A 23,496-nucleotide genomic window follows, 5' to 3' on the forward strand; every position below is an offset into this window, starting at 1 on the left:
GAGTTTAGGAGGACAGCCAAGTAAGGGCAGAATCTTGAAAAGGCTGTCTCTACTAACAAGGTCAAACGGCTTTGTCAAGTTGATGAATGTAAGGTAGAGTGGCTGTTGTTGCTCTTTGCACTTCTCCTGGAGTTGTCTCAAAGAGAAAATCATGTCCACAGTTGACCGATTATAGCAGAAATCACACTGGGATTCAGGGCACACCCTTTCAGCAATCTTTTGAAGGCAGTATAATGCTACTCGGGCAAACAGCTTTCCAGCAATGCACAGGAGTGAGATGCCACGGTAATTGTTGCGATCACTGCAGTCTCCTTTGTTCTTGTATAGGGTTGAGATAATAGAATCCCTCATCTCCCAGGGAACGTATCCCTCTTCCCACTACTTGCAGAGTAGCTGGTGGAGATTGTCGAGCAATTGGTTTCCACTGCATTTGAAGACTTCAGCCGGGATACTGTCAAGTCCAGGGGCCTTTCCAGATGATATGTGACTGATTGCCTTTGAGAGATCTTCCTTGGTGGGGGGCTCATCTAGTTCAAAGATGATTGGAAGCTTTTCAATGCAGTCAAGGACAGAGGGTAAGAAAAATCTCGATCTACCTTATAGCTCGCTATAGTATTCCACCCAGCACTCCATCAGTCTTAATTTATCAGTAATGATTTCACCAGTTGCTGTTTTGAGTGGTGAGGACTTGGACTGTGTAGGTGCAATCACCGTCTTGAGACCCTCAAACATGCCCCTAGAATTTCCAGTGTCAGCAGCTGACTGGATCTCAGCACAGAGATTCATCCAAAAGTTGTTAGCACAGATCTTGCATTTTTCATTCGCACGACGCCTGGCCTCCCGAAGTTCTTCCAAAGAGCTGAGTGATGGATTACGCTTGTGGTTCTGCAGGGCATTCCTCTTTGCTTCGACGTGCGGCTGAGGAGTCACGATGTTTGCATTGAACCAATCCTGGCTTTTGCGTACATTCTTGCCAAAGGCCTTTAATACTGCAGCAAGGGTGGTGTCCTTGATATGGCTCCAGTGGTCCTCTGTGTTAAGTTCCAGGCAGTCCGAGTTTCGAGCTCAGGATGTCGTTGAATATAGAGACATTTTCAGGGATGGTGGTGGCAGAAGCATTAATGTGAAGTGTAGCAAATTTTTGACACGATGAAACTTCTTTGGACGTAACTGGATCTTCAGACAAGGGAGTGATCAGTGTCACAATCAGCACTGTGGTATGCCCTTGTAGTACGAATGTTATTAAGGTTTTCCCGTCTTGAGATGATGAGGTCGAGTCGGTGCCAGTTTTTAGATCTGGGGTGCATCCACGAGAACCTGTGGCACAGCTTCACGCCAAAGAATGTGTTTGTAATACAGAGGTGATGATAGCTGCAAAGCTCCAGAAGGCGTTGACCATTTTCAATGCATTTGCCAACACCAAAGTGACCAAAACAATCAGGCCAGGAACCTTGATCGTTGCCCACTGTACTGTTGACATCACCGAGGAGAATCAGCGCTTCGTTGTTTGGGATATGTTTGATAGCATCATCCAATTGGCTGTAAAAGGTATCCTTGGCATCTGTACTCAGAGTCAGGGTTGGAGTGTAGACAGAAAGCAAATTGGTGGGACCTAGATCAGTATTGAGTTTAATGTGCATGATGCACTCAGACTTGGTTGAGCCCGGGTCCACCATCTGTACTAGCTTATTGCTGACGGCAAAACCAACTCCATGTACTCTAGGCTCATCTTCAGCTCTACCCTGCCAGAAAAATGTGTATTCCTTTTCCGTTAGGCCTCCGCAACCAGCTATGCGTGTCTCCTGTAAAGCTGCGATATCAACTTTGAGCCTAACCAATTCTCTGCTGATGACAGCTCTTTTGCGTGCCTCATCAATGTCACATATGTCCTTGGTAAGTCCGGTCAGCATCATTCAGACGTTCCAACTCCCAAGTGTAAGAGCTGGTCTTCTTCTAATAGATCCTTGATTCTTAGGTGAATAAGTCGAAGCCCACTTGTCAGACTGTTTCCAGACCTAAGTCCTGCTCACCCCAGCAAGACAGGCGGGCAGTGGTGGTAAAGCACCTTATTGACTGGGGGCTGCCCAGTCTAAGTGGGCGGTAGCTATCCAATGGGGCTAAAAAGCCCCTCCCACTGTCAGGAATGGCCCGTGGCATCTGGCTCTACGCCAATCAAGCCATGACTTAGAACCGGTAACTGCCACTCCCCGGTTTGTTTCCATGCCAGGCAAAGCCGTAGGGCATGCTAAAGTTGCCTCTCCATGCGCTTGCCTGGGCAGTTGATATGGAGATACTGGTTTGCCCAAGTCCCAGAATCCCCCTCTTGGTCTTGCTGGTAGAGTCCGAAGGAAAGGCAGGGCCAGTACGTTCGGGACCAGGTCGACTGCAAGAGTTGCCAGAAAATGATATAGTGTCAAAACTGCGTTACGGGGCTCCACTTCGGTTTTTCTGTCAGGGTTTGCTCCCTTAGCTTCTAGCTATCCCTAGCCACCACAAGGCAGTGGGACCGTAACCCTGGTTAAGGGAGGCTAAGGTTGTGCTAACACTTGCCCAAAGTGTGCACGCAGGCTAGTGGAGGGAAGGAAGCGAAAAAAATACTATCCCAATAAATACCTCTCTTTGGCCACCACTCTTCCTGGTTTTTCGTTTATGAGCCTCATAGCAGTTTCTGTGTTTCCACACATGTTTTGAAATATCTTTGTAAAGCCAGCTGTTTAAAGAAATGATTATCAAAATGCCATGAGAAGTTGATTGTAAAAAGATACCCACATAAATATATGACAATGTTCAAATTTATAATCATTTCTGGCTGGCCACCTTGGAATATTTGCCAAGTTATATAAATCTGCAGGATGTCCTTAGTGATTCATTACTAAGGTGTAAAGTATGCTTTCTTGAGGATCTACACTAAACGAAGTGTCTCAGAGACAGGAAATAAACCTCACAATTTTGGTTTGCAACATATTTGACATTTGGGAGAGTTAGTATGTAAGTTATAGGAAAAAATGAATAATGCACCCCTCCTCTTGTCCTAAATTTGACACATGTAAAGGATGTGCTCATTAGAGGTTTCATGGTATCTAACTGTGTTACTGAATGCTAGTTCTATGATGACATTTTTGAAGGGAAAGTGGTAGAAGACACTAATGATTGTAGAGACTAAAAGTACGGGTATCATTATAGGCTGGTGTAGTATCATACGTTAGGACTGGGTCCTTGGCCCACTGCATGCTGCGACAATGGAGGCCTGGTTACGGGGCCCCTGTAGTTTACTCACTAGCATGGCAGCTTTAGTCTATTAAATTGGCAATGAGGATCAACCAAACATGCCGCATCAAGCCAACAATAGTCAGAAAGGAAAGTCAGGAGTTCTTGCCAGCGTGCGAGCAAGTGCGGGTGCCCTCAGTTTGAGTGGTGAACCAGGGCAGCGCGAGAAAACTTGGAAGTTATGGAGAGACTGTTTCGTAGGAGCCACTAGATGGATGGCAGTCAATAATGACGACAAGCTCGATTTACTGCTGTTAGCAGAAGGAGAAGAGCTCCAGAAGTTACTCCAAACGTTGCCCGAACAGCCCACCGATTACAAATCGCACATCGAAATGCTGGACCAACACTTCACAGTGAACTGGAACAACACTTTGGAGTTGTACAAATGGTTCAACATAGAATGGTCACCCAACATTTACTTCGCGGATTTCGAGACCAAATGCAGAGAGCAAGCGCTTCATTACGATTTTCCCATCAAACTGGACAATGCAATCATCATGTTGACGGTGGTCAAAACCACCAACGTCGAGCTTCAGAGTGAAATCATTCGGAAAAATAAAGATTTGAAATCGGTAAGAGAGACAGTTAACCCTTTGGTGACGGACCTCGTAAATATCGAAACCCGAGGAACGATGACGTTTTCGTCTCTAGAACAATGGTTTTTTGCGTTACCTAACCAATTTTTCGCTAAAAATAGTCAGTGAATGTAGCCAATCAAATGAAAAGCATTTTGCCACCCATATACCTGATTGGTTAGTCGAAATTCACCTTGAGGAAAAGTGGCGTGACACGAAAGGGCATTTTCAAAATGGCGTCTTCAAGCAAGCGACCGCGTGTGTGTTTCACGGCTGAAGAAGTAGCTGAAATTTGTGCTCGAGGCGATAGTGACCCTGAAAGTGATATTGATAGTCAGACTGGGGGAATTTCCAGCGGAGAAGAGTACGAATTAAACCAAGAAATCGAAGGAAACAGTGATTCAGAGGAAGAGTTGAGGTAAGGGATTGTGTAAACAACATGATGAAATGCACGCGTGTTGGAATTTAGTCACTATTTTGCCCATTTTGTACTTTCTTTCGCCCTCTTTACATGAAAAATACATTTCCATGACTTTTTCTAAAGTAGAAGTAAAGAAATAGAAGGATTTTACGCTGTTTTAACCATTTTTTCTAACATTTTTTACTACCATTGAATCAGATGATTTCTTTCCCGCAATGTGTAATGCGAGATGCCAAACATGTGTTTGCGAGAAAATACTCAAAAAGATATTTCTTGGTTATTTGGCCATTATTTTCCCTTCTTTTGCTGTAATATAATGTATATCTTACCTTTTCTTTTTTGAGAACCCTTTTGTAAGCGATTTTTATGGAGTGAGGATGTTTTATTTACACTAAACATTCTTTGTACTCGTTTCATTTGCAATATTATAACAATGAACACAGTGTGTTGCATAAATAGCGGGAAATTTTCTGCATGAGTTATTCATTGAATTCCAGGCTTTTACTTTGCTGGAAGTAGTATACAAACAACTGTTTTATTGAATACTTAGGCAAAATACCCTGTATAAAATGGTCTTGAGAAAGTCAGCTTTTATTAGATTTATTTATCATCAGGGAAATCTTACCTTTCCGTGACCTTTGATCAGATAACATGACAACATGTGAAGTGAAAGTTTTTTGTTTCTTGAGCCCTTCAGAATTAGTTTAGAACTGGTTCATTCAAATAAACAGAATCCAGTTTATGCTGGTAATGCAGTTTTTGCCTTGATCAAGTTTATAAAAATTCAGAAGATAAATATATTTCTATATTTTTGCAGCATCTCGGATTCAACTGACAATGTTGAAATTTCTGGGAATGACTTCAATGAACAGTCTGAAGATGAGGTAACTAATCCTGATCCTCCTCCAGAGCAACCAGCAAGACCAAGAGGAAGAGCAAGAGGTAGGGGACAACGCCGACAGAGGCCAGGAAGAGGTAGGGGTAGGGGTAGGGGTAGGGGTAGAGGTAGGGGTGCCCTCCCACCGCCCCCTCCTGGAGGAGCTGCAGCTGCTCCTAGGGAAAAAAGTTATGATGATCCTGATACACCAAACCAGATCCCGCCTTTTAACCCCAGACGGCAACCTGGATTGCATCTGAATTTGCCAGTTCTAAGAGGTGCAATGACCAGGGCTGTTGATTTTTTCAAGCTTTTCTTCACAGCAGAGCTTGTTAGAAACATCAGCACCCATACAAATAGCTATGCGTGGGGGGCTATTGGTAACAAATCCTACTATGGTGACAAGGATGGTGCCTGGATTGAAACTTCTCCTCAAGAAATAGAAAAATTGATTGCCCTTATTTTGTATTGTGGCCTGGTAACTGTTAGTTCATTCCATCGGTATTGGAGCACAAAGACTTTGTACCATGGGTTGTGGGCACGAAGTATAATGTCACGAGACCGATTCAAGGCTCTGATGGCAATGCTCCATATTGTTGACCCCGATGATGAAGATGAGGAAGACAAACTAAGAAAGGTTAGTAGCTTCTTGGAATTTTTCAAGGATAAATGTAAAGCTTTGTACCAACCCTTTCAACGTGTTGCTGTTGACGAGAGAATGGTGAAATCAAAACATCGGTCTGGAATTCGTCAGTACATAAAAAATAAACCAACGAAGTGGGGAATAAAGCTGTGGGTGTTGGCAGATAGTTTGAATGGTTACACCTGTGACTTTGATGTGTACATTGGGAGACATGCAGGACATGAGGTAAGCGAAAATGGGTTAGGATATGATGTGGTTATGAGACTTGTCACCCCTTTGATGAACCAGGGATATCATTTATACTTTGACAACTTTTATACATCTGTAAAGCTTGTAAAAGATTTGTTTCGAGTTTTGATTCCAGCCACAGGTACAGCTGCTGAAAACAGAAGGGGCTTTCCTGAGTCAATGAAAAAAGGACAGGAATGGGCACGACGTAAAGACAGGGGAAGCATGAGATGGGTGAGAGATGGAGTTTGCCTGGCTCAACAATGGAAGGACAACCGACCAGTAACAATTCTGACTTCAATTGCAAATGCAAATGATTTTGTAATGGTTTCTAGAAAAGAAAAAGTAGGCAATGTTTGGAGAGAACTTGATGTAAAGCAGCCTAAGGCAATTGACCAGTATAATAACTACATGAATGCAGTAGATCGGTCTGATCAAATTCTTGCAAAGAACTGTGCTCTAAGAAAGTGTATGAGGTGGTGGAAGACATTATTTTTCCACATGATTGACATAGCTATTGTCAACAGTTTTATCTTGTTTCAACTTCATCGAGCAGAACACCCTGATGAAGAAGCACTCAAGCGCCCTAAAAAATTCGCAATTGCTGAGTATCGTGAGGAACTTGTGAGACAGCTAGCAGGCTTGGAAGAATATGGTCCTCCTCCAGTGTTCAAACCCCCAAAAAGGGATCCTGGAGAGTATGAAACAGCTCACATTATAAAGTTTTCTGACAAAAAGAGAAACTGCAAAGTTTGCTATGCAGCTACAAAGAAGGAGCTGAAAGTCAAGTCTTACTGTGATGCACCTCAATGCCAAGTTTTTCTGCACTGCTTACCAGATAAAAACTGCTTTGAAATATGGCACAGCAGGAACTATCATCTCAATCATTGACTTTATTATGACATTTCTGTTTGATTTAACTGTATTTTCGTTAGGTTAAGGCCCCTTGTGACCCCAAAGGTAGCGTCATAGCACTGGTTGGGGTTACACGATCCCCGTTTTCCACCAGGTGGTTTTTAGGGGTTTGCGTGTCCGGCTGTGATGCATGCAGATTTATTATTTTGTTAATGGCTGTCATTTTTGCAAGGAAATCATTTTGAATGAGTGATTTTTAATTTTTGTTTAATTTGAATGCTCAATATGCACTTGTATAAGTCACATGCTTATGTATATAGTTAACCCAAAAAAGGCCTCAAGAGGGCACCCGAAAGATGTAACCATAACTTTTTAAATTCTTATTCAATTTCAATCAAATTTTCAGGAAAGATGCATTATATAATAGGGAAAAACTTTTCTTTTAACAGTTTTTAATGTGATATAAAGGAAGAAAGTTATTGAGTATTTACTCCAAAAATTTGTGTTGCGTGACAAAAATATTTGCATAAATTAGCATAAATTAATTAATTAAAAGTAATAATGAACAATTAACAACACTGTCTTGAAGTCCATTTATTTAGCTTTCAAATGACATATAGTAGGACAAAATTGGTTGAATGTAACTGGAGCTAGCCTTTCTTAACTAAAAGGGGTCAAAAATGGTCATTTTTAGGGCAGTCACCAACGAGTTAAAGTGCTACTGAAACGTAATTTTCATATCCGAGATTTTTGCAATATAATAGAGTTTGAACGTTATTTGCAAACGCTGTGTACTTTTTTTGGGCCAATGCATAGCGGAAAGTACATTTTTAACCATTCGAAGTTGACCGGCTGAGATCAAAATTGGCGGCCATGTTGGCGCGGCCAAAACAGCCCTGTGACGTCACTGGTTGTGTACTTCTGTGAAAGAAGGGTAGAAGCATGGAGTGTGGCTTGCATGTTGGGAGGCCGAAAAAGAGGATTTCGGGCAAAATGCCATCCTCGTCTTATTCCTCGGCTACCAGATCGGCATCTTGGCTATCTGCGAGAGGTTCGCCTAGATAGGGAGCAAAATTCCCGACTGATACCGAGAACGAATCTCTACGAGTCTATTTAGGTAATCGGCAACTGACGAGATCCACAAGATTAGTATCGAAACCGCGATCTTGTCTGACCATCTACAGAAATGTCGAAAGACATTATAACGGCAGATGAGCTACTAAACGCCCCGGGCCAAAGCAATGCCATTTAGAGAATGAAGAAAACATGGAAGCCTCATACGACACCACTACTGAAGATGATCTACTCGTCTGAAGATGATCTACTAAGTCTGAGGATAACGAACAAATCCCTCTGTACCAAATGCCTAGCAGAACATGCCCAGAATCCCTACAATATAGGGCGAGGGCCAAAATAAGAGCAGACGAGGATTTCAGAAATGAGAGAAAGCAAATCCTTAACAACGCAGAGCAAGAAACAGTAAAGGCGATCATGTGCTTTTATGAACGTGAAATCGGTCGTTTTAATACCGAAATAAAGAAAAGAAAACGAGCCAAAACGGCTGGAACACTGAACACTAAGAACTGTAGTATGATCGAATCAGCGCACGTGGCGCAAGCTGAAAGCAATCAAGACAACTTAACGATCGAGACAGTCAAAAAAATAGCTTTACATCTACGAAGGCGAACGATTCGAAAAAGACGCAATCCCTGATGTGCGTACTCAGTGCCACACAAAGCAAATTCTCATGAAAACCTGGCATTTAATAGAAACACAACCACTACTGAACGAACTTTACAAAAATCCGCCGCTCGTATCTTACAAAAGAGGGTGGTCGCTCAAAGACATACTCGTGTGGGCTAAACTTTGAATAGGCTACTCTAAACACACGCTTGGGAGTCGTGTAGGCCTGTCAACCCTATTTTACGCCACCATCTTCCTCTTCGCTACTGGAGACAACTTCGCTCCATTCAGAAGAAGATTCACTTGACAAAATTTCAATATCTGCCATCTCCTTCGCCCACGAATACAAACAAACAGAGAGTGAAATAAACCACGCTATCGGAGTGAACACAACCAGTGACGTCATCAATCCATTTGGCTCGGCACCAGGGCCCGGACATGGATTTGTGTAAAATGTTTGATTTGAACGGTTAAAAAAGATATCTTTCGCTTCTTTTTGGCCAAAGAAAATTATCTCATGATGACCAGCATATTCAAAACTACAGGTTAGAGCAAATATTTCAGATACGAAAATTTCGTTTCAGTAGCACTTTAAGGCTTTCGAGATAGCAAGGGAAGGCAGTCAAATGATGAAAAGTACAAAGGAAGAAAAAAGTCAAGACAAGGGCAACCCAGAGCTGAAACGAGTTTACACACCAGGCCAGTTCAGCTTGAGGAATAAAGGACCGAGTCACACCGCCGCCAACGCGCAAGCACAGAACAGCCTGCAGTGCACCAGGTGCGGGAATGAGGCACATGCCAACAGGGATACATGCCCAGCCACTGGAAGGAAATGTCTCAAGTGTGGGCGTCTGAACCACTTTGCCTGAATGTGCAAGGGCACGGCCAACTACAGGAGAGACAAGCAAGCCAATGCAGTGGATTGTGAGCAACACACCAACGCACACTGGGGGTATCAAGAAGAGTTTTTAGAAGAGATGTACTTGTACCAGCTGCAGCAAGGCAAATCACAGACTCCAGTGGTCGCCATTCACATCAATGGCATTCCCATCAGTTTACACTTAGACACGCAGGCTGATGTCACAGTCATCTCTGAAAAGCATTATGGAAAGCTTCGGACCAAGTGTCCCCTACGGCAAACCAGCATGGTGATCAGAAGCTACTCCGTAGCAGGCAAAGGCCTGGTGCTACCCATGCTTGGAAAATTCACAGCAGCACTAGTTCGGGGGGGGGGGGAAAGGAGACGTTAAAGCTTGTGTATGTAGTTAAAGGACAAGGTGACACAGCACTGCTAAGCCGTGGGGCCGCTGAACATATGAGCCTCGTGGAGTATCACCTGGACCTGACAACAAACTCACTATTACCAGTTGGGGGAAACGCGACAAGAGACCATTGATCTAGTTGAAGAGTACAAGGATGTGTTCATGGGTTTAGGAAAGCTAAGAGGAGTAACGGTGAAGTAACACAGGGACCCCAACACAAAGGGTGCAGTGAAGAAACAGAGAAGAGTATCTTTAGCACTCAAAGACAAATTTGATGAGATCTTGGACAAGTGGGAGAAAATGGATATCCTAGAAGATGTTGGAGATGAACCAACGGAATGGTGCACCAATGTGGTTCTCACCCCAAAGAAAGACGGAGAAAACATCAGGGCAAGCTTGGACATGACAAATGCCATCAATCACATGAAGAGAACTAGACATGCCATCCCTACCATAAGAGAGCTGGAGACAAGACTAAACAGGGCCAAATATTTCTCGCACCTTGAAATGAACGATGGATCCATGCAGCTGGAGCTGGCCAAGGAAAGCAGGAAGCTTACCACATTCTACACGCACAGAGGGCTCAAACACTTCAAAAGGCTACACTTCAGGATCAATAGTGCAGCTGAGATTTTTAACGGAGATTAGAAAGATCGTGGCCTAAGAACCCAACGCCATAAGCATCTATGATGACATGTTAGTCTTCGGCGCAACGCCCGAGGAGCATGACGATGCGCTCAGACATATCACGCTGGGCACGCCGCCATAAAAACTGCCAGGTTCGCTGTGTGCAACATTTTTGTGCCGTGAAGTTGGGAGACTGGGCTCCAATAACATTTTCCGTGCGTCGTCGAGATCGGCCGTTTTTTACGAAGCCTAACGACAATGTAGTTCGATTGATCGTCGATTTGGCGCCAATACTGCATTCTATGAAGTGAGAGCTTCACTTTGATACCAAACATGGCCGACCTTCTCGTTACGGTCTCTGCGGGTATTGCAGGTATGTCCCCACTCGAGTTCTTATTTGTGCTTAAGCGTATCGCTAACTAACAGTTGCTAATATTTGGCTTCATATAAATTTCGTCTGTCTACAGCAAGAGTACAGTTTTCCACCAAGAACCGAGGAAAAGCAATGGAAGAAGAAACCTATGTTTTTAAATTTTCGGTTCTCTTAACTGATTAACCATGTGACGGCCAGGAAGAGCGAGCTATTTGGTCTATTTGGTGCAGCGATGTGTGAGAACATATCGCACTTTTTAAACAAGAGGCAAAAAGATAGTTAAAGGGCTTTACGAACAACAAACTCGAGGGAACGTTTCATTTTCCATTTTTTGTGAATCATCACTCAACACTGGAGCACATCAGCTTTTGCTGAATTTTTTATCGTGTTTAAATAAATGCTGTTGTTGTTGTTGTAGCAGTGTTAAAGAAGACGTCATAAACATTAACCTTATGGCTCGAAGGAAGGCTAAAGTTTACAGCCGGTTTAATGTTGGGGTTTTTCTGAAAGAGAAAAGGCGTTTAAGAGATGAAGCTGCCAAGACTCACAAAGTTCTAGTCAAGCAAAAGGCTAAATTATCAAACCTTATTCGGAAAGTAAGTATTCATACCTCCCGCCCCCCACGAAAAATATTTTTAACTCCTCACTTACATACATTTTAGAGAGAAAATAAATCAACATATTATAAGTAAGCTGGCATCCAGATCTGTGCTTTTGTAATCAAAATATTTTACATAGAAGCCTTATGGATTTGTGTCTATTAACATTCCCACTCATGATAAAAAAAATTCAACAAAAATATAAAGTTAGACTATACTGGCAAGGACACTAAGGAAAAATTGTCAAATTCGTTTATATTTGCTGTAAACTTATCTGCATTTTCATATAGTGCAATTGCAGAGTCTGCTGGTTTGACTTAACTTTACAACTATATACATGGATAATCAACTTACATTAATGAGCTAAATGACATGTATGTTTTGTTTCATTTTTTCCTTTACTCAATAAATATTTTTCTTAATGTTCTTGTATATAGCAATGAGTTAAAAACAAAGTGAAATTATTGAGGTTATGATCAATTTGAACCACAGCATATACAAGCATGTACCAGAATTGAATCTTTTCACATTTTCCACCTCTTTAAAGGTAGATGAAGTGTCTGAGGACATACAAGAATTGGAAGAACACTTGCCTGAAGCTAGCACAGCTATCCCTCAAAAACAGAAGGCCTTTTTAACCAGGCAGTCTATTGAGGCAAGACGCAAAAACCCGACTGTCCTCCCTTTTGATGATAAGAAAAGGCCATCTTCAACAGTGGAGACACAAAGAAGGTCAGAGACATACCAAGCAGCCAAAGAAATACATGGGGCTGACCTAAATGATAATACTCTAGCACGCATAGGTATTCTTAGTACAGCTGAGGAAAGGTGCCCTACAAAGATACTAGTTGACTTTATGTCAAAAAGTAAGAAGTTTTCCAAAAAGGTTTTTCCTAAACTTTATAAGAATGCAGCAGAAAAATTTGAAACTTCAGACATAAACATGCTTAGAAGTGTTTCAGTTTTCTATTCAAAAGGGGTAATGGGTAAGGAAAAGTACCGATCTGTGTACAGATCTCTTTCAATGACTACCAATCCTAAGAGGAAAACCAAAACAACACGCATTCAAGTAATGTCATGTTCCTTGCCTAGGTTAGTTCCCTATGACAAACTTATCAAGTTTCTCAAAGAAGTTGACATAGGAACCTTAAAGAGTGTAAGAGAGAGCTTCTGTTCTGATTTGGAACCTGAGGATCAGGTTGATGGCTGTTACAGAAATTTAACAGAATGTCTTGTTAGATTAGCAGCTTTCTACCTTACAACATTAAAAGCTGAAGATTTTGATTGGTTTGGGGAACCAAATACTTTCCAAATAGCCATTGGTGGAGATGGAGCCCCTTTTGGTAAATTTGACCAGTCTTGTGCCTGGCTCATTAGTTTTCTAAATGTGGGTCACAGGGTTTTGAGTAACAAAGATAACTTTTTGATCTTTGGGAGTAACTGCTCAGAACAAAGTACCACAGCCAAAAGGTACATTGCAATGATTGCTAACGAAATGGAGCAAATAGAGAAAGGCTCATTTGATGTCAATAACACCATCATTAAATTTAAGTTTCCAGAATTCCCCAATGACACGAAAATGTTGGCTTTTCTGGCTGGGGAGCTTCCAAACAGTGCCAAGTATTTTTCAACATTTGCTGACATTTCAACTGATGAACTGCTTGATGTAAGCAAATCATTTGGCCCAGAACCCCATAATGATTTCAGACCATGGGAATATCATAAAAGATTATCTGTTGCTAAGAAAGTTGGTGACCTTAAGGATAAATTAAACAAGACTCAGTTAGCTCCCAACACTAAACGCAGCAAAATAACAGCATTCATTGCTTCTAGTAAGAGTAGGCAGGAGTTTGAGCCACTCATTGGTAAATTCATTGACAGAGCACATTGAGATCCTTTGCATCTAAAGAATAATGCCTGTCAGCATATCCACAAAGTAATGTTGCATGAAGCTATCCAAAAGTCTGCCCTTGGTGGTAATGTAACAAATATGAGTGGGGTACCTTAGGATTCTCCATTTTCCAAGTTTGTACAGGCACTGAAATCTAAATGCCAGCTGTCCCGCTTAGCAAACAAAGTAACAAGGTGGTTTAATGAAACAAAGGCAGATGGGAAAGACTTTGAGTATAGATTTACAGGCAGAGATTCCAGGATGTATTTACGTAATTTTATGCATCTAGTTGTGTCTTTGGAGTCCCCTGCAGACACTGCAAGGCAAACCTTCAAACTGCACACTTTTGCATTTGTGAGCTTGCAACTAAGAAATGCAGTGTCTTTATTCTGCAGAATGACTGTCAGTGATGATGAAATTAAAGTGCTGTCTTCTTACTGCACCATTTCAGGGCTTATAGTTTTTTTATTGGGATAGTAACACCTACTGTATGGACAATAGGTCACATTGTCCCTGTTCATACCAAAGATGTTAAGTCCAAGTATGGAAAGGGTCTTTCAGTTACCTCAATGGAAGGGAGGGAAGCTAAACACATTGCTATTTCAAGGTACTCCCAAAACACCAACTATGGCACGAGATGGCAGCAAATTTTTCGCCATGAATTTCTTTCTTTAATCTGGTTAAGGGAAAGGGGATATAACCTTGAAAATTACATTCCTTCAAAGGACAGGTATGTGCCTAACAGAGTTGCCCTGAACAACTTCTGTTTTTGTGGTTGCCCAAAGCCAGAGGTGTCAGAAAGGTGTGGGTATTGTTCACATCCACAAAGGCAGGCTATTTTGCTTTCTTCTCAATCAGGAAAGCTGGCTGTTGATAAGAAGCTCTACTAAAGCAATGTTTAACTCAGTGAAATCACTGTCCTTTAAAATGTGTAAAGCTTTGCATGTTGGACAATCAAAGTGCCTTTCAGAGGTTTATGTACATTTTCTGCAACAATTGTCTTTGATGTGCAGTTAGATCTTTAAGTAGTTACATGCAAATCAATGTTAAAAATTTGGCATGAACTATTACTTGCATAACTTGTTTAAATAAGGTATCAAATACCAGTTTTTTGAATTTTACATTTCGATGCCTGTATTTATATTTGTGTATGTTACTTGCTGTATTTGTATTCTCTGACCATGCTTAAGTACTGTTAATGTATATGAATAATTTATTATCATTCCATTGAATAACATGTATTTACAACAAACTTTTAGTCCATAGACCAGAAGTATTTATGCATACCTTACATGCATTGTAGCAAAGTATTAAAATTTTCAATTTTTATTTGTCAAGAAGAAGTGTCTTTATTTCCAATCTTGTAAACAATCAACAATGCAAGAATCTTATTAAAAGCATTTTTAACAGACTACAAATTGTATATAATGAACTTAGTCATGTAAAGGAAAACCATGTATGTTCCAGAAACCATAATGACACGAAACAGTTATTTGCCGCTTTGAATACTTGTAGTAAAGTTTGAATTCCTTAAACCTCGAAATAAGGACTTTTGCTTTGCCCTTCCCAGGTGTCTTCCTTCTCAAGTAACTTTTCAACTGCCCTATTGATTTTCCTGTCAAAATTTGAAACATGTAAAAAACAGAAGGCAAATATGCAATTCTGATTGAGAGGCCCTTACGATTTCCTTCCATGTCTACATTGCTCCTTAGCTCATGATTTGTTGTGGTTGAAAAGGCCCTTTTAAGAGCTAAAAAAATTTCCTTTGGAATGTCACGGGTAAACTCCAAATACCACGGTCTCCTAATTCGCTGACGAGCTGACAGCCTCCTGTAGATTAAATCCAACCATGTACAGGCTTCTTCTTTCAGCACTGCCCCTGTGTTGAGTGATGATTCACACAGAATGGCAAATGAATCGTTCCCTCGAGCATGTTGTTCGTAAAGCCCTTTTAGATATCTTTTTGCCTCTTGTTTAAAGAGTGCCATATTTTCCCCCAGGTCACTACATTCTGTAAAACAATTGACAGCCGAGTCTATAGCTACAGTTTTTTGGTCGCTTTCCTCATCAATGGAGTCTTCTAGCTCTTCAGTGTCACTACGAGTGACTTCTTCAAGAACATCCTCAAATGCTACAGAAGCCGCCATTTTGAAATTTGTTTCGCATTTTGAAGGGCGCGTCCGCTGTCCCGAGATGCGATCACTCCGGCTTTTTTGATGGCGCGTGTGCCCAGCGTGTATACTCAAGCTATGGCATGACCATAGGCTCACACTTAGCCTGAAGAAGAGCAGGCTCAACCTCCAGGCATTGAAGTTCTTTGGCAAGGTGTTCTCAAGCAAAGGAATATCACCAGACCCAGATAAGGTGGCAGCCTTGAAGGCCGCAGCCTTGAAGGCCACAGGTCCCCCACAGTCTGTAGCAGAGGTGTGCTCCTTTCTATTCTTCGCTGGCGCAAATGTGGACTTCCTGCAAGGATTTGCACAGGCCACCGCACTGCTGAGAGAGCTACTCAAGGCGAATGGACACCAGAATGCCAGAGATCATTTGAATGGGTCTGGGAGATGCTGACGAGTGACACGGTGATGGCATACTTTGATCCACGATGAAAGACAAAGCTGAAGACCGACGCAGGACCAGGCAGAATGGCAGTCACCATGAAGCAGCTCGATCCTGAGGCCAAGCGATGGTGACCGGTCACCTATCGGTCAAGTGTATTCACTGACACTGAGAGCAGACACTCGCAGCTAGAGAAAGAAGCAAAAGCGGTGGAGTGGGGTATCTTTGGTAACCAGATATACCTATATGGCATGGGAGACACATTTGAGGTTGACACAGACCACACACCACTGGTACCGCTGCTCTCGGGCTACAGAACAACGGCACCACTCCGTCTGGAGAGGATGCGGGTCCGCCTACAAGGCTTCAACTATCGCCTCAACTATGTGCCGGGAAAGAAAGAGGGTGTGGAGAACAATGAAGCAGACTACCATTCATGGCATCCAGAGCCACTGACCATGGAAAAGAACCCATCCAGTCAGAAACAAGCCGAATTTGAGCTAAAAGAGACTGTAGAAGAGCTCGAGAAGGATATCATGGCCATTGTGAAGTCCTCAATGCCTAAAGCAGTCACCTGGCAGGAGCTGCTCGAAGAGACACAATCAGACACTGAAATGTTGGACCTGAAGGAAGCCATAGCTAGAGGATACTACACAGCGCAAGAGGAGAAAACACTTGGGCCACAGTACAACTCTATCTTCACTGAGTTGGCTGTGGTAGGAGGGCTGGTACTCCAAGGACCAAGAATTGTAGTTCCCAGGATGCTGTGGAACAAAGTAGTCAAACTAGCACACGAGGGCCACCAAGGTATCACAAAGACTAAGCAATACCTGCGTACCAGAGTGTGGTTTCCTGGGCTAGACAAAATGGTGGAGGCATGCACATTCAGTACTGCCACCCGTGTCAGGTAATGAATGTGTCACTGGAACGGGAGCCATTACACATGACACGCATGCCCAGTGAGCCTTGGAGAGAGGTTACTGTAGACTTTTGGGGCCCCATACATACCGGAGAGTATCTGCTGGTTACGGTGTGCAAGCAGTCCAGATGGGTGGAAGTGGAACTGGTCACCTCCGCCAGCGCCAGGGCGGTGATACCCAAAATGGATAAAACTTTTGCCTCGTTGGGCATACCAGTGTCAGTGACCAGTGACAACGACCTCCGTTCAGCGGCCCGGACTTCCGCGACTTCAGCAAGTACTTGGGCTTTCGTCATGAGCGAAAGACGCCACTGAACCCGCAGGCTAATGTAGAGGCTGAGAAGTTCATGAGAGTACTGAAAAAGCTGTACCAAATGAGCAAGTTGACTGGATCGAATTTTAAGCAGGAGATATACAGATTTCTACGTGCCTACAGAGCGACTCCTCACTGCACCACCTAAATTGCTCTCGCATATCTGATATATCTCAGTGGCAAGTTCTGCACCAGATATCCCATCAGAGTTGTTCCTCGTGAGCATAACTTTGAAGAACTGTTTCAAAGAGACTTAGAGAAGAAATTGCAATTGAAAGGGTACGCAGACAACAAGAGATATGTCAAATCCTCTGACATACAGGTGGGGAGACTCTGTACCAGTCTGAAGGGAAGCAATTAACAAGGCCACACCCGCCTATGAGGCAGAACCACTGCAGGTGCAGTGCAGGAAAGGGGCACCAGGGTGATAGTCGAAAGGCCTGATGGCAGTTCCATCACAAGGACCACAGCCCACTTAAGAAAGTTCCTTTCAGATCGATTGAAGAGGCCCACAGGTGGTCCAGTCTGAAAAGCTCAGCGGAGCATCTCAACGAGTCACCACTAAGCACCAGAGAAGGCGGGCCGCCTGGTTTGGAGCAGACCAACAAAAGCATGATTGAGACAGGGGCCGAAGAATCCATCCCAGCGGAGGATGCCCTATTGGACAGGGCGGCCGCACCACCTGCTTGGGGTCAGGGACCGAGGAGAAGTGAGAGGCACTGAAAAGACCCGGACACGTATTTAAGGCAAAATTACCCAGACTTTCAGCTGTGAAGCTGAAGTTGGAGAACTTTTCCCGGTACAGAATGGATCTGAGGCATTTTCTTCTTTCATTTTGAGTTTTGTTATAATTTTCTTCCTTTTTGTTTGTCTGTTGTGTTACTGTTTCTTTCTTGTATGCCTCCCCTGAAACTGTCTGTAAGGAAGGGGAGAATGTAGTTTCGTACGTTAGGACTAGGTCCTAGGCCCACTACATGCTCTGTCACTGGAGGCCCAGTTACGGGCCCTTGTAGTTTACTCACTAGCATGGTAGCTTTAGTCTATTAAAGCTGGGCAATAGACAAATTAACCAACTGTGAGCACAATTTTGCCTTGATGTTTTCAAGCCAAGGCCTTCAATAAAACTCAACCTGTCATAAAGGAGATACACATCAATATGCTTGAGTGCCAAATCCTTATGCTCACCCACAAAATGTAATGACACCCCAGTAAAAGTGAAATGCATGTGCTATGATTATTGGTAGCTACCTTCTATGACATCCTTTCTCCAAAGACACTTTTCAGGTCCTCCCTGTTGATGTATTGCCTGCTCTATTGTCTGCTCAAAAATTATGTTGTTCTTGTCAGAATTTATTCTAAGACAAAAACAAACAATTAAGCCAGGTATTCTGTTGCAACAACATTAACACTAAGACAAAAGTAACAACCAGGTATTCACATAACATCTCAATATTTCTAGCAGCAGCTTAGACTCTAAATTCACTGCTCAATCAAGATAAGTAAAATATCTTTGAGTCTAAAAACATGTAACTCACTCTTGGTCAAGATAAAAACCACTAAAATCATCTTTTTTCAAAAGGAGTTTATATATTCTCCTCACAGTTCTCTAAAAGAATGAAAAAAAAACCCTGGTTGTTCGAAGGCTGGATGATGTAGAGCAATCAACACAAGTACAATTAAAATTCACTGTAGCCACGAGAATTATTTTTTATCAGTTCTGTTGTTCATCTTTGTCAATTGTAATTAGTGTAAATAGTTCTCGTCTTGATAGTTCAGTTCTGTATTTATTGGTTGTATGTTTCCATGCTGTCAAAATGTAACTTAAGTTTGTCAGCGTTGTTTCATGCAATCGCCTTTGAGTATTGTGTAACCCTGTTTAGTCTATTATTTTAGCCTTTATCCGCTATATAACGTCGTAGCTTGTAAATTTCATTCAGTAGTTGTTATTCCAGAGTGCCGTACAGAACTTGTAAGTAGTTACGCCTTCGTTTGTATTTTCCTGTGTTTTTTCGAACAGGCGGTTCACGATCTTGAGTGCATGCTGGGTAATTAGGGCAAGCAAATCCAAAATGGCAAATACAGTTGAATGCTCCCTTTGTGCTCTAAAATTATTTCCGTTTTGCACATCTATTTCACTCGCTACTATGCAACTGTTTACAGATTTTAAGAAAAAAAAAACCTTCAAGAAGACATCAAGACAGAAATTAGCTTGTGTTGGGGGCGGTGATAATGATTCAAGATATCCTGACAGAACTGTTAAATGAGGACATGTAGAAGGTGAACTTCACTGGCATTTTTCCCCAAGGACGCTAAAAAGAGAGCAGAGTGGATTGCACAAGTTTCTAAAGGGCTGCACGGATTTGTGGCCACAGCAAATACAGTGGTTTGTTCAACCATTTTCGTTATAGTAAATCAACTGTTGAAGATAATCTCAGACTAAATGTTGTGAACTGGAGATGTTTAATCTGAACCCGATCTTCTCTTTTTTGGCCATCTCTAAGCTAAACCGAACATCAACATCAAAGGACTGAAAAAAGCAAACCTCACTACACACAAACAACGCACAATGATTTGAGCACATGGTTGCTAAAGTCATGTGATCTGCACAAGGGGGACCGGAGGGGCAAACTGTCCCTAACATCTCGGCTCCTTAAATGCGAAAAGGTACCCACCAAGTGTTTACGGAAAATTATACAGTACAATGTTTTAACGATTGACAGTTCAAGTTTCTAATAAGTATTCCTGTTTAAGACAAGTCCGGTATACATAATGTATTGTATAAGGCATACAAGTTCACATCTTGCCACCTGCAGACTCCAAAAGGCACAACTTAATTACAGACCTAGTCAGGATCAACCAGCTGGTCTTCACTCGGGCCGCCCTGACTAATCCGTCCTTTCCGGGGAAAGTCTGAACTATTCATCCCATAGGCCAATTCTTCCAGGGGGTGTTCTCATCCCTGATCAGAACCACATCACCATTCTGCAAATTTTTCTTTGGCCATAACCACTTTTGACACAGCTGCAAGGTGGGTAAATACTCCCCAACCCAGCATTTCCAAAACTGGTTGGAGAGAAACTGAACGTCTCCAACGTCTTCCATAGATGTCACTGTGGTCAAACCGGCCGGGTACCAGATAAGGTCCTCCGTGAAGAAGTAGTAAATGATTTGGTGTCAGGGGAGTTTCATCATTTGGGTCATCAGATAAAACTGTCAACGGTCTTCGATTCACGATCGACTCCACCTCATAGAATTGGGTGGACAAGCTTTCATCATCTAAGGTCTGTCCCCTGAGGATGGTGTTCAGCACCTTTCTGACCATTCTGATTTGTCTTTTTCATATCCTGCTCATATCGCTCTGTCAATAACATTGCTAGTGGAGCCAGAGTCGACTAGAACTCCTTCCAGTCGAACACCTCCTAGCTCAATGTCTACGGTGGGAATATCTCTTCCATTAGACTGTAAGGTGAAGGCGAAATCATCATCTTTGGTGACTTGGCGTATATTTCCTTTCCTGGGTCTATTAGCATCGTCTTCCTTCATTTTGCAAACTTTGGCAAAACGCCCCACTCTTTTACATTTCATACGAGTAGCCAGTGTTGCTTTGCACTCTGGATCCTTTGCAAAATGTCCTTCGAGTCCACACCGATAACAACGTCCTCCACGTTTAGGTGAATCAAAATGTCCCCGCTCTAACGAATTTACATTTCCACTCCGTGAATTGCTTTCAAGCGACCGTGCCTGACCTTCAGCAGCTTCCATGGATCTAGCAACATCTCTAGCCTTCTGAAGTGTGAGTTTACCACTGACAGTGAGTAGTTTCTTGCGAAGATCATGGGACCGACATTTATCAATTAACTGATCTTCCTTGGATGTTCCGAAGTCGCAATTCTCGCAAAGCTGGAACAATCTGGTCACAAATATGTCTGTTGTCTCGGACTCTTCCTGTTTTGCTTGACGGAACTGATGTCGTTCAAATGGGATGTTAACCTGTGGCAAAAAATGTGCGTCCAGTAGTCTCATAGCTTTCGCATACTGCATTTCTTCTTCTGGGGTTGGTCCAGAGTCACTCAGCGTAACAAAAATGTCCGGAACATCCTGTCCATCGTAATGCAAAAGTAAGGCTTGTTTTTGTGTGTCTTTTGTGATACCCTTTGCCTGGAGAAAAAACTCAAAAGAACGTTTCCATCGTCTCCAACGAGGTCCCATGCTTGTCGGATGGCCTGTGCAATCGAAAGGTTGTATATTTCCAAATTCGATGTTCACGGCCATATTTGTTCTGCATATGTCTAAAAATTTCCTGTTTATCCTCGTGGCCAATTGTAGAGTTTAATATGCGTATCTAAACAATGGATTAAACCGGATTACACTGCGGTCCTTAATTCTCCGACTCCATACTCTCTTCTTCTTCATTCCTACCCTATAATAGTCTTTCGTATATCTCGGCATACACTACAATAGTAAAGATTGTTTAGAGCTACCGTATTTCTTCACCTATAAGCCGATCTCGGCTATAAGCCGAGACCCTGACTTTCAGGGTCTTTACGCTACACTCAAGCTGCCCAAAAAAAAAGGTAAAACCATCGGCTATAAGCCGAGAGCGAAATTATTGATTGTAACTGGCCATTTGAGCAAGCGAACCTCACGGAAAACATAAGAAATTGACTCACTAAACACAAAACCTAATGAATTACAATAAACACAAAAGAAAAAAAGCGAACCAATCAAGAGATATGAATATCAATTGATCCAACGAACTGTATAAATACTACCACGCGACAACAGATTAACCACAACAACAATAATAATCTCAGTTAAACGTTTCAAAGTATCAATCTATCGAGTATACCTTTCGTCGCTGTCACTTTTTATCATCATGCCTAAAGCACGCCGTTCCTCGTATAGTATGGCTTTCAAGATAAAAGTTATCGCGGAAGCTGAAGCGGTAGAAAACAACTCGGAAATCGCTCGAGAATATGGACTAAGCGAGTCCATGGTACGACGCTGGAGAAGAGACCAGGCGACTATTCTTTCCGGAGAGCTGAAGATGTCTGCAAAACGTGCGACGATGGGCCGTTTCACTCCGAAATATCCCGAACTAGACCAGCAAGTGATGGAGTGGTTTTCACAGCAAAGAGAACAAGGTTGGTATTTACTTTTCTGTCTAAAATTTTAAGAGTTTTTGAAGAGTTGAATGATATCGTCTTTCAGTGCGTGGGAAACAGAGACTTTGATTGGTCAGAAATATGTTGTTGTCATGACAATTTCATAACATGTCACGAAAAGAGTGCTGCAGTCACGAATCTACGGTTATCTCGCAGCAAAATAAGATTGTTATTTTATTTTTCGTAGGTATTGCGGTGAGTGGATTGATCCTTCGCCTTAAAGCTAAAGAGCTCTCCGATGATCCTGCTTTCAAAGCTTCCCGTGGATGGTACGAGAAATGGAAACGACGCCACTCGGTCAGCATGCGAACCAAAACAACTCTGGCCCAGCGATTGCCCGCCGATCTCGAAGAGAACATTGTGTGCTTTCATCGCTTCGTCATTGCAGCAAGAAGACGCGCCGACTACCCTTTATCCCGCATCTACAACATGGATGAGACACCCATGCGTTTTGAGCTGCCATCGAACCGAACACTGGAATTCAGTGGAAGCCGAACAGTGCCAGTAAAATCTTGCGGAGCGGAAAAGCGGAGCTTCACCGTCGTTCTTGCTGTTGCTGCCGATGGAGCAAAGGTGCCACCGAAAGTCATCTTCAAAGGCGTCCGTACACCGAGAGATCTGGTTGTGCCGCATCCTCTTCGTGTTTCCTTCCATAAGAAAGGGTGGATGGATGAACAGGGCATCCGAGAATGGATTCGACAGAGTTTGCCCCGTGCCGAGCGTTCCCTTTTGGTGTGGGACTCATTCCGAGCTCACTTGACCGATTCCGTGAAAGATGACCTGAAGCAGCGAAACATTGACGTCGCAGTTATCCCTGGTGGCCTAACCCCGGTTGTACAGCCCTTGGATAAGTGCCTAAACAAGCCATTTAAAGATAATGTGCGCCGAAAGTACTTGGCGTGGATGACATCTGGGCCATTTGAGTTTACCCCAGCTGGGAAGAAGAAGGCGCCAAGCAGAAATCTTGTCCTCAGGTGGATCAAGGAAGCATGGGCAGAGATACCCGAAGAGATGGTTGTCAAATCCTTCAAGACCTGCGGTATTTCCAATGCCTTGGACGGAACAGAGGACGACGTGGTCTACTCTGAGGAAACCCCAGAAGTAGATGATGAATACATAGAAGAGAACGAGTTCGACACAGACAGCGAAAACGAAACGGATGGCGAGTAAACCATTGGGTTGAAAGCCCTTGCACGTATCCGTCAAACGGCTCCTTTAGGAGCCACCAATTTCATAAAAGTG

General features: G+C 42.8%; 2 protein-coding genes and 1 pseudogene across 2 annotated transcripts; 1 reads left to right on the plus strand and 2 right to left on the minus strand.

Annotated features, from left to right (window-relative positions):
* Nucleotides 1-9,755: 9,755 nt before the first annotated feature.
* Nucleotides 9,756-15,957, minus strand: LOC148734920 (uncharacterized; annotated as a pseudogene).
* On the plus strand, nucleotides 11,883-13,847 carry LOC148734921 (uncharacterized). Its single transcript, XM_088755447.1, has one exon. It carries the CDS (start codon nucleotides 11,883-11,885, stop codon nucleotides 13,299-13,301), a length of 1,419 nt encoding a protein of 472 aa, XP_088611573.1. The 3' UTR covers nucleotides 13,302-13,847.
* Nucleotides 15,958-20,437: 4,480 nt separating the features above from the next.
* On the minus strand, nucleotides 20,438-21,361 carry LOC148734922 (uncharacterized). Its single transcript, XM_088752845.1, has one exon. The coding sequence runs from the start codon at nucleotides 21,359-21,361 to the stop codon at nucleotides 20,438-20,440; it is 924 nt and encodes a 307-aa protein (XP_088608971.1).
* Nucleotides 21,362-23,496: the final 2,135 nt, after the last annotated feature.

This window comes from Stylophora pistillata, chromosome 3, assembly GCF_964205215.1.
Source record: "Stylophora pistillata chromosome 3, jaStyPist1.2, whole genome shotgun sequence".
NCBI classification, from domain to species: Eukaryota; Metazoa; Cnidaria; class Anthozoa; order Scleractinia; family Pocilloporidae; genus Stylophora; species Stylophora pistillata.